The sequence below is a fragment of the Trachinotus anak genome, unplaced genomic scaffold (genome assembly GCF_046630095.1).
Source record: "Trachinotus anak isolate AG129_WGS33_773 ecotype Australia unplaced genomic scaffold, CSIRO_AGI_Tana_v1 ptg000034l, whole genome shotgun sequence".
Taxonomy (NCBI): Eukaryota; Metazoa; Chordata; class Actinopteri; order Carangiformes; family Carangidae; genus Trachinotus; species Trachinotus anak.
The window spans coordinates 75840-88044 of NW_027273885.1; the positions used below are offsets into that span (position 1 = coordinate 75840).

General features: G+C 41.9%; 2 protein-coding genes across 4 annotated transcripts in view; both read right to left on the reverse strand.

The window, feature by feature from the left end:
• Nucleotides 1–380, reverse strand: part of nf1a (neurofibromin 1a) — a 60570-nt gene extending 60190 nt beyond the window's left edge. The window contains exon 1 of one of the 3 annotated variants that reach the window (XM_071472052.1): nt 140–380. In XM_071472052.1, coding sequence (XP_071328153.1) covers nt 140–199 — 60 coding nt within the window. In that variant the 5' untranslated portion in view covers nt 200–380. The remainder of the gene's footprint in view (nt 1–139) is intronic. The other 2 variants (XM_071472053.1, XM_071472054.1) reach the window with 2 other exon arrangements.
• Nucleotides 381–6634: 6254 nt separating this feature from the next.
• Nucleotides 6635–9714, reverse strand: smco4 (single-pass membrane protein with coiled-coil domains 4). The gene is made up of 2 exons (XM_071471896.1): nt 9561–9714; nt 6635–7537 (listed from the first exon to the last, which is right to left on the reverse strand). The coding sequence occupies exons 1-2, from the start codon at nt 9711–9713 to the stop codon at nt 7316–7318; spliced, it is 375 nt and encodes a 124-aa protein (XP_071327997.1). The 5' UTR covers nt 9714; the 3' UTR covers nt 6635–7315.
• Nucleotides 9715–12205: the final 2491 nt, after the last annotated feature.

Here is a 12205-nt window from a genome sequence, read left to right on the forward strand (position 1 = left end):
GTGCTCCCGCCGGGAAAACGCTCCTTAAATCGGTACGTAAAGAGGACCTGGTCTGTGCAGATGTACCGCCAGCCGGACTGCTGGGCCCTGAGGACGACCACAGCTTGCTACACCCATCCCCTGAATCAGCCCATCTTACCTGCTCATCAAATCTAGTAATCACGGCCTGGACCCACTCCACTGGTTTGTGAGCCGCCATGGCCGGGCGGAGGGACACCGCAGCGCTGCGCTGGCTAATCCAAGGTGCGACGCCGCAGCTGACACGTTTATTTCTGCATGAAAATCTGCCCTGAATCGACGGGAGAGGACCACAGGGGCGAGTATTTTTCCCTTTCTGTAGGATTCACCATGCCACCGCCATGACACACCACCGGAAGTCTTCTTCAGAGAAACTGGTGGGGGGTGTTGGAGACCAGGGTCAAGCTGGTTGTAGTGACAATCACCACTTCCTGGTACGATCTTAAAAATAAAAACTGTTACTGGCCAAATCTCTGTCTAAATAATGACCACCTTAAACACAAGTCAAAGATTAAATCTGCATCTTTGTAAAAAATAAAAAAATAAAAAAATAAAATAAACTTGTCAGTGTTAAAAGGTTGTTTTTCTGTATTTCTATCTCCCAGTGTATTTTACAGCATCCTGCTTTACCTACACAGGTTTTGAAATTGTAAAGTGAGCATTAAACATCTGCACTCGCAGCAATAACAAAACATAGTGTTGTAATCAGATGTTCTGCTTAACCAAATGCAACATATTTTCTTTCTTTTTTGTTTTATTTTGAAGTAGGATTTTCCTTATTTCCGCTACTAATGTGGACATCTCCGGTAGCTTGTCAGCTCGTTTAGAGCGCATGCGTCAAATAGGGTCAGGCTTGTCACAGTGTTTTCAGTCCTGAGAATGATTTTTATTGTTTTCATTGATAACTCAGAGTCCTTCTAAAAGTGTCAACATAAACTAATGCAGTTTGTAGAGGTAACAAACCTGCCACACCTGTTCCTGTACTGGATGTTCTCCACCAATCACAGAGCACTGTTTAAAGTTCTCTGAAGGTGAAGGCAAAGAAAACACCTCACTAAAACGTTTGCTCCTTCAATATATTTTACACACTGTTTCACACTGAAGAAAGTGAGGGGTTAATAAAGTACAGCAGCCTGAGCTGCTGCAGGCTGTAAATGGATTAAGGGTCTAGTGGAGGAACTTTTTATAATTTTTAACTGCACTCAATTTCTTTTAATGCAGAATTTCAGTTTTATATACACAACACAATAGATCCACATGCACTTTACAGCACACAGACCAAAACAGAAGAAAAGAAATGAAACAAAACTCATCAAAAAGATTAAAATAAAAACAGAGTTATAACAATTATTATAATTATTAATTAGTCAGTTCCACAAGCTCAGAATACCTTCAATAGGACCCCCAAGGAGGAGCCTGATCAGATGCCTGAACCTCCTCAACTGGCTCCTATCAATGCAGAGGAGCTGCAGCTCTACTCCGAGCTCCCTCTGTCTGAGCTCCCCCCCTGTCAACAAGCCCAGATTCCTTATGGAGGAAACTCATTTTAGCTGCTTGTATTCACAACCTCCTTCTCTTAGTTTACCACCCAAAGCTAATCACCAGAGGTGAGGGTTGAAACATAAACTGACTGGTTAATCAAAAGCTTTGCCTTCCAGCTCAGCACTCTCTTCACCAAAACAGTGCAATATCAACATCACTGCAGAACGCTGCAACACTCACCTGTTAAACTCATGCTCCATTGTACACCCACTCATAAACAAGACCCCAACACACTGAAATTCTTTCACTTGAGACAGTAACTTACTCTCAACCCGAAGGGAGCAATCCACCATTTTCCAGTGGAGAACCGTGGTCTCAGACTTGGAAGTGCTGATCTCATCCCAGTCACTTCACACTCAGCTGTAAACTGTCCCAGTGGAAGCTGGAGGTCACATTGATGAACCCAACAAAACCATGTCATCTGCAAAAAGCAGGGAGCTGATTCCAAGGTCCTAAAACCGGATGCTCTCCACCCCCCAGCTGTGCTTTGAGATCCTGTCCATGAAAATCACGAACAGGAATGAAAAGGGACAACCCTGGTAGACAGTGTAAAAGTTAGATACAACTTTTTTCACCTGTTTAACTTACAAGATACAGCAGGTGTTCAAACCTGCCTGATGACAGTGTACAAAAAAGTTTACTTTGAATTATGGAAGCTAAATTTGCTAGCAACAGTGCAGTCCATCAGGTTGTCGGTGTAGGTGGGCATACATAGAGTCCTCAGAGCATCCATCCAATCAGTGATGACCCTTGTTGACAGCAGGTGTACACTTTTTCAGGTAGTGGTTAATGTTGTTGTGTTTCCTGCTCTGTGGGTGTGTTTCTGTTTTGCTGTTGTGTTTTGTCAATTATCAACATAATAGTGAAAAGAGTGTGTTTTTGAATAATGTGACCTAACAGGAGCCATAAATGGAAAAGAGAACTGAACCAAATATACAACCTCAGGGGACTTGCTGGGAGGTGAAGACTGAGCAGAAACACTGAAGGATCTTGGATGAGTGTGAATCAGAAACTGTTTTACCAGGTTCACGTCTATCAAGAGTGACGTGTTGCCCTGAGGAATTTTTAGTAAATGTTCAGGTCTATACCGTCACATTAAATGTAGTAGCCTACACCCAGCTCCTTAGCATAAAGGGAGTGATACAGCCACAGTGTCTGTTTATGTCTAGTTTTGATATTGTTGAAGCTGAATTTACTGAATTTTTGGCCACTTGGGGGCAGCAGAACAAGCTGTCAGCTCAACACTGACACGTCAGTTTAAGAAGTTGTTATGTTGGATGTGTTAGCAAAGAGAGTGTTATGGTTTTGAGTTGTATGTTTTGGTTGTTGTATTTTTTGTTCTCTTTCTGTTCCCCCTCCCTTTTCTGTTTTCCCTGCAGAGCTTGTGTGTGGCAGGGGCGTGGTGCAGCACTGGCAGCCTGACCCACCTGCAGCCCATCATTCATTAAGACAGTTTAAAACCCCCGGTTCATCAACCACTCTCTGCCAGATTATTCCATGCTCTCTCCCTGCATGCTGTTCCCCTGCTACCCAGCCTCCAGGTTTCTCCTTCGCTCTGTGTCTCCAACCATTCTCCTGCCAGCCAGCGTCCTGCCTCCATTGCCTGCTTTGTTGGACTATTTTCGGTTTGTGTCATTAAAGAGTCTTCAGTTTCTACTCACCTGTCTCTGTGCATCTCTGCTCCGGGGTCCTAACCTAATAGGGAACGTAACAGAGAGGCCTATTTACTCAGCACACACAGAGGTACATTAGCATTAATTTTGTGTTGTGAGGGCAAAGTTCCTTCTGTCTCTCTTTTAGCTCTGTGTTTGGTCTCCACCAGTTCCTGACAGAAACATATGGCTCTTTAGCTGCAAATCGCTCCACTGTTATCAACGTACATTTAATCTAAACTAGTAAATGATTCTGTGTTATTATAGAAAGTAAACTCCTTAGATCATTACATCACCACAGTGTCCTCAATACCAGCTGACAGGTTTACAGTACATCTGTTAATTACAGAATAAAAAATTAAGTGGTTAACCTGATCACCTGATTATGGGTCATGGTAGCATAAATGCTACAGTCATGACATGCTTTACATAGACCTGGGTGAGTCTGGTGATTCGAACTAACAGTGAATGTCTCCTACTAGAGAGCAGGGTTTGAATTATGGGAGGGATTGGGGGAGTCTGACCCCCTTGATTAAGTCTTGGACTCCCCCAAAAGAGGTAAAAACAAGAGTTCAGGGTGTTGAAACAAAATATAATCTTAAGTAAGATAATCAACTACACCTTCTGTCCACATGCTGCTGTAAACAAAAGGTTGTAGCTGTTTCGCTTCGGTTCTGTCTCATCAGTTTGAGCCAGAGTCCAATTCTGAACCAGAAGATAAGAGACCTGATCCACCTTCAGGAGCTTGACTGGAGAAGAAAACAAGTGCACCCACTGTCAAGCAGGAGGAGGGAAGAGACAGAAATGTGAAGACAGTCTGTAACAGACTTCACATGACACTATTGATAACCTGGACTTTAATAAAAGACTTTGATTGTTTATCTGTGGACTCTTCTGGACTGAAGGAATATAAATAATGGAGGAACAGACAGACAATTGGACTTTACCACCAAAGGTAGTGAAGTGAAAAGCAGTCAACACCTTCACTGTCCTGCTGGATTATGATGTGGCTGAATCTGAATGAAATTGATTTTAGTGCTGATAGTAACTGAGAAATGAACTCAGAGGTTAAACTGTGATCATTCATCTGAGCAAACAATGTGTGGCGCGTCAATACTGACATATCATTTATATATTTGTTACACTGCTTCTCACTAACGAGATCAGGTCACAGGTGACCTGGTTAAACATCACAGATCCACAATAATAAAGCAGACTGACAGGCTGTGAGCCTGAGGCCCCTGTAAAACCATCTCTGACTGTGATGGTTTCTGAGGCAGTCCTCCTTGAAGAGCTGGCTCACAGTAAAATGTTTGGAGCAGTGGAGGGAACCTGGCAAAATGAAGTAGAGTTCTCCAGACAGGTGAGAACACTGTGTCTTTTCAGCTACAGAACTAAAGAGAACTCTTCATTATCATTGGTTATTGGTGTCCAGCTTCAGGTGGGCAGCACCAAAATGGGTTTTGCCCTGAGCGAGTTTCTGTCTTTGGTGAGAACTTTGACTCTGTAGAACATTTACATGAACAAAAAGCTGTAACACACTAGAAAAAGAACAGGTTCTCTTTAAGCTACAATACTTATTAGTATACTAACATTATGAGTCCAACCCTGTTTAAGAGTTAATATAGAGACAGTCACAGTTTTGAGCCTCAGGACATTCAACTTAATAATAAAACAATAGAGACAACATTAAAGAGCAGGTTTACTGCTGAAATACTTCTACTACTACTGAAATAGTGACAGGCCATAAAAAACAAACACATATAAGAACACAAATGCTAACATAAGATCAATAATGGACAAACATACAGACAATAATATGAAGTTTTATAATAATGTTAAGTCAGGGAGTGGAGATTAAGTAGGGTGTGTGTCATTATTTTATACACACACACACACACACACACACACACACACACACACACACACACACATACATATATATATATATATATATAACAGCAACAGTAACTCAAATAACCACTTGTTACAACCAAGGTCTGCAGAAGAGCATCTCTGAACACACAACATGTGGAACCTTGAAGCAGATGGGCTCCAGCAGCAGAAGACCACACCAGGTGCCACTCCTGTCAGCTAAGAAAGGAACCTGAGGCTGCAGTTCACACAGGCTCAACAAAACTGGACGATAGAAGACTGGAAAAAGTTGCCTGGTGTGATGAGTCTGGATTTCTGCCGCAACATTCAGATGGTGGGGTCAGAGGTCAACAACATGAAAGCATGGCTCCATCCTGCCTTGTATCAATGGTTCAGGCTGCTGGTGGTGCAATGGTGGGGGGGATATTTTCTTGGCACACTTTGGGTCTCTCTCTTCTCTCCCCTCTCCTCCCCCTCCCCCTCTTTCTATCTTCTCCTAAACCCAACCGGTCGAGGCAGACAGCCGCCCACCCTGAGCCCGGTTCTGTTGGAGGTTTCTTCCTGTTAAAAGGGAGTTTTTCCTCCCCCGTCACCAAGCGCTTGCTCGTTGTGGGAACTGTTGGGTTTTTTTCTGTAACAAAGTAAGGTCTTGACCTTACCCTGTAAAGTGCCTTGAGATAATGTATATTATGATTTGGCGCTATACAAATAAAATTGAATTGAATAGTACCAACTGAGCATCGTTTAAACCCCACAGCCTACCTGAGTATTGTTGCTGACCATGTCCATCCCTTCATGACCACAGTGAACCATCTACTGATGGATGCTTCCAGTAGGATAACGCACCATGTCACAAAGCTCAGATCATCTCAAACTGGTTTCTTGAACATGACAATGAGTTCACTGTACTCAAATGGCTCCACAGTCACCAGATCTCAGTCCAACAGAGAACCTTTGGGATGTGGTGGATCAGGAGATTTGCATCATATATGTGCAATTGATAGATCTGCGGTAACTATTAATAATAATAATAATAATAATAATAATAATAACAATAATGATATATGAATCCTCATAATAATTTGTTGGCTTTAATGTTGTTCACTGGATCAGTCCAGAGGAGCAGAGTGTTGTTGGACTCAGGGATGTTTGTTAGTGAAATACTGAATGTACAATGTGTCTGTGCTGCTTCATGTGGAATCCAGCTGGTTCTGCATAGAAGAACCAACCAATCAGAGGTGATTAAGAACAGGAACTTCATTAACACAGTCCACCTCAATCTGACTGTCAACTCTCACATGAGCTCTTTATGTGTCCGTTTACTTTTGACTGTTTGCAGTTTGGGCACCGTGCGTTTACAGGACTTTCTCTCCCACAGTTAAACCTGCTCAAAACTCAGTCTTTCACCAGAAACAGAATAAAGCTCAGTGAAGTCACTGTTTTATGACCAACCTGCATGTTGTTAGTCCTGAGGTTCACTTTCTGCTGACTCTGAGAAGAAATAATAATATAATATATAATAACTGTGCAAAAATCAAGAAAAGCACTATTTTAAAAAATCATTTATTGAGCTGAAACAACAGTGAGTTAAGGCACGTCATCACGTCGGACCAGGTGTCATGAATGCTCAGAGGTATGATTATCAATAACTTAATGGAAACATTCACATTAAAGATGAAGAACTTGAGGCAAGTTTGAACATGTTGACATTCAATAAGATACTTTAGTGCTGCATTAAGCTGACGGAGAAACTATCACATCAGTCACACAGGTAGGACAGGTGAGTTCTGAGTCTGAGACCAGGTTCATGTTGCATTGACCCAGTCACAACAGTAAAATGGGTTTAACACCTCTGGTCATACTTGGCAGGCTGTGCACGAGTCCTTTGGTAAACCTCATATTGCATCATTTTGTAAGACATCACCATGAATCCACCTGCTGCTGTAGATGAGCAGGTCATCTTCATCTGTCTGAAGGCACCAAGGAACAGGAGCAGCTCCGCTCAGCTGGACATCTTCTGTCTGCAGCTCCACTCCTGCTTAAAGCAAACTAACACTTTGGAAGAGGCTCTCATTAAGACAGATGGTAGGCCGGCCACCGGCCAGTCACTGTCCCACCAGTCACTACAGAAGGATGGCTGTCACATGATGGGGGTAATCCTTTGGGTATAGCCACAGTCAGTTTGTCAGGACCCAGTCATTTGGGAGTTCATGTCTCTGTAGTAACATCTACTCGATAGCTCCAGGCCTGGTGGCCACATAGACAAAGACCACGATGAGCAGCACCACTACAGCCAGCGTGGGCAGGACTATAGTGGCCACCTGCTGCCGGGCTTCCTGCATGGCCTGCTTCCGCTCCTTCTTGTCCTTGGACGTCTCTTTCTTGGGTTTGCCCTTGAGCTGCCTCATGATGTCAACAGCTTCTCTTCTGTGTTGGCTGCTCACAGGAACCTGACAGACACACAAACACACCATAAGCTTTCAGGCCATGTTGTAGACAGATGCTGCACCTTCTTCAGAACTGGTGTCACCTGTTTACGAGCAGGTGTGTGTTCTTTAGATAAGTACGTAGTAGTATGACGGTTGGTTTGAAGAGACCTTTTCAGAAACTCTCAACAGCTGCCAGATGACCTCTCACCTCATAATAAAGATTATTTTTGGCCAATGTTTTGTCATGATAATAAAATTAACAGCAGGACGTGAAACCACTTTACGATCTTTTGGGGCCAACCTGGCTCTGAATCCCAGGAAAACGACCAGGTAAGGAAATCAGCGTGATTACTCAGACACTCATGTGAGTCATGTGACCTGGGAGTGACTGTGATTGTACCTTTCACCCTGAAGACAAAAGCCAGATGTTGGAGGGAGTTACTGGTTTTTGTTCTCACACTCTGAGTTATGAATCTTTCCAGACTCATTCCTAAAGTGACCTGAGGTTTGTCCTCTGTGAACATGAATCAGCTGTTCAGTGATCCAGTTAATAACAAAACTGAGTTCATCATCATCAGCATTAAACCTGCCCCCCCCCCCCCCCCCAACAACTTTAAATAGCCTGTAGAGATGGATATTAGCTATTAAGCTCAAATCTGGTGCAATACATCTTTTCTCAACTGAGTTTAATGTCTATTTTACATGATCCCTGACAAATGAAAAAAATAGTAATAGAGATCATGCATTACATTTTGAATCAGAACGGGTCCTTACAGTTTCTACATTTATGATCAGCTGCAGTCACGAGAGGAATTGATTAGTTGACCAACGGAAGACCAGATCAGCAAGAATTTTAATAATCATTTCATTGTTTTAAGTCATTTTTTAAAGAACAATTCTCTGCTCCAGCTTCTTAAATGTGAATATTTAGTGGGTTTGTCAAACTTTTTTTTAACATTATCAGACATTTTTGAGAGAAAAACTATTTGTAGATGAAATATTCAACAGATTAATCAATAATGAAAATAATAGTTAGTTGCTGCCCTACACAAAAGTACTACTACTACTAGTATCAGCAGCTTTGACTGGTTAATTAATATATTGTCTAGTTTAGTTTGTCTGCAGAGAGTTGGATGGATAAAGTTTTTCTTTCTGGCTGTATCATGTTGACCTTATGTACCTTTGTTAATATGCATGTTTAACTTTATGTGTCAGACTAGATGTTAATATGTTGCTCAGCAGACGGAGCCTGTAGAAGATTAATTGACCGCATGAAACATATCTGTCTCCTTAACATATATTTACAGTTTAATTCTCAGGTCATCTGTCCACTTTATTTTGTCTTCAGTTGAATCATATCTGATGTTGTACTGACACCGTCTGGATAAAGTTTTATAAAACTTTCAGTGTCACAAACTTGTGACTTTGTTTTGATGTTATATTGTAGTTAATTATAGGGATTTCTGTTAGTGTAAACATGGGCAGAACATCTAGTGTTTTCTAACTGATAAACCACAGAGATTATCGACTCTACAACCATCACAAATGTTATGAAGACTACAACACAGACTTGATGAAGAGGAGGAACTTCATAAAGTTAAGACTTAACTAAATCTTCGGAAACAAACTGCAGCACATAAGAACAATCTGAAGCACCACGCACGGTCACTGTACATTGACAGGATCCTACATGTAAAAACACTAATACGGTATTTTACAGGTAACACCTGAACTCCATATCCTGCTGTCGAGTCAAACCCCTGCGGTCAGGTAAACACGGAATCATGACGTAACAATCCAGTCCCGCAGACCGTACAAAACACAGAGAGCCGGCGGACTGCGGGAGAGTCCACGGACAGGTGTCCGAGGTGTAGGCCGGCCAGTCCGTGAGCCTCATGGCTGCGGAGGAAGTTGGTGAACAGTTCGCTCCTGTATCCGGTGGCTGCCCGTGTCAGTTAGCACGTACTAACTTTGAGAAAAGTGAACACGAAACAGACAACAAACTGCCGACGGTTCAATGGGTTAGAAAGGCGCGGAGAGTTACCTTCCAGCTGCAGGTCCGGTCTGTTCTCCCGGAGACGTCCGGTCTGGGACAGTGAGTTAGACCGCTGGACCTCACAGAGCTCGACGTGGCAGTCTGTGGAAAACTACTGTCACCGACACTTCCGGCCGCACTCTCCAAAATAAAACGACGCATCCATCTCGATTCTGGATAATAATAAGATTATCATTACTATATTATTATTATTATTATTAGTATTATTATTATTATTATTTGCAGAGCACTAGAAACAAATCTAAATCAAAAATTGTAAAATTAAGAGTTTAACCTATTGGGTACCATTTTCTGATGGAAAACAAACTTCCAGCTTGTTTCCAACATGGCAGCAGCACAAAAAGGGAGCTCCCTGACAGTCTTAAATTTTTAAAAAATTTAAAAAAGCCCTGCATAATCAATAGTTTAAAAAGTGTGGGACATTATTACATACTTATTAGAGGGGGCATTGATTATGACTAGAAGAAAACAAAGGCAATCAACTAAACAAGTGGAGTTAAACATCAACAAACTGAGCTAACACTGACAGAACTAACTGAACTACAGCATCTACATTTTCTGAAGTAAATGAGTGATTGCTGCGTCTTCTGCCATCACTGCTAAGGACTGATGCCTCAGAATGGATGTTATCATGGTCAAAGCAAGGGACATGAATCTATATATGATAAAATATAGGTATAAAACATCAATGACTGGCCACATGGTGGCACTATCACAATGATTGTTGATATATAGAATTTCATCATGGGCCAGTTGACTGACAAGTTTAATTTCTGTAGCCTCTACAATTTTTCAGATATTAGAGATTTTATGCTTTTCTTAGTTAAAGAATGTAACTAATTTATTTTAAAAGCTGTGCGGCACAGTGGTGCAGTGGTTAGTTTGTTGAGTTTGAATATTTCCCTGTGTCCGCATGGGTTCCCTCCGGGTTCTCCAGCTTCCTTCCACAGTCAAAGACATGCAGGTTAGGTTAACTAGTGACTCTAAACTGCTTGTAGGTGTGAATGTGAGCATGAATGGTTATTTGTCTCTTTATGTTGGCCCTGTGATAGACTGGTAACCTGTCCAGAGTGTACCCTGCCCCCACCCAATGGCAGCTGGGACATTGGGTTTAGAGTCCCCCCCCCACCCCTTTCCACGACCCTGTATGGATAAGTGGTATAGGTAATGATGGATGGATGTTTAAAAGCTCATGGTCTAGTGGTCTAGTCATGCTTGACATTTTAAAACTGGAATCATCTTTCCAGCCATCAGGATCTCAGAGAGGGTGCTGTATGCATTGAGCAATATTTGTTTTATTACAATAGCACCACCTAGTGGTGAAATTGCATTAAACGTAACAGCATTATTCATGGTCTTAGTGTGTACATTAGATGAAATTCGGTTGCAATTAGATTTCAAAAGCTAAAGCAGGCTGATTGGCTTTGACCACACCCACAGAGGTTTGTCAGCCAATCATAGAAAAACAATACATAAATACTTCAAATCTGATATATGAGTTGTGTTCTGGTCATATAAACATGATGTGTACCAAGTTTGGTGAAGCTTGTATTGAGATACCATAGAAGTACACAAAAGTATGTCTAGCAAAAAATTTAAAATGGCTGGAAGATTTTTATTATACAAATGGGCGTGGCCTATATCAGTCCATTCAGCATCATCCACTGACTCCAAAGACACCAGAGATTTTCTTCTACACCTCATGGTTACCAAGGTATTAGCTAAAATATTTTGTAATATTTGTAAGATGATAAGGTGAGGCACCAAAGTATGAGGAAGCTGTTCACTTTATACTTTTTGAGATATCATCATGTTTTCATCATGTTTTCATCATTTCTCACAGACAACCATAAAAAAAATCATAAAACAATTTATATAAAATTGATTATTACAGATATCTGCACCACAGGTAATAGCACACACCTCCTAAACATGCTTAACAAATTAGCTTTAGAACCATACAAATCTGTAGGAATAGTAACATGCTGATAAATGTACAGAGGAAAAAGAATGGCAGAGTGGAATAACAATGGCGGCACGATGGCGGAGTGGTTAGGGCGCATACCACATGAGCAGATGCTCTCAGCAGGTGAGCGCCGGCTTGACTCCCAACCGGTTCGACTCTTTCCTGCGTGTCATTCCCTCTCTCTCTCTGCCCCTTTCCTGTCACTCTCTACTGTCCTGTCAATAAAGGCAAAAAATGCCCCCAAAAAAAATCTTTAAAAAAAAAAATAAATAAAATAAATAATAATGGAGATCATAGTCACGAAGAAATGGATGACACCAATGAGGCAAACAGCAAAATAGATGATGCTGAAAAACAAAACGCTGGAACAACCCTGTCCTTCAAATTGAAAGAACTCATTGTGCTCTGGCCTCACAACCTCCAAGACTCCCCACCAAGATCTGTTACAGGTAAACTGTTAAGTTTCAGAAATTAAGAGAGATAGGGTGAGAAGCTCAGTCATTCAGGAGATGCTGGTGGAGCTGGTGGAGGTGGCTGGGGAGAGGGAGGTCTGGGCATCTCTGCTGAGGCTGCTACCCCTGCGACCTGGACCCGGATAAGTGGTAGAAAATGGAGGATGGATGGATGGATGGAAGAGGGGAGGACCACAACTATACACCCATCAATG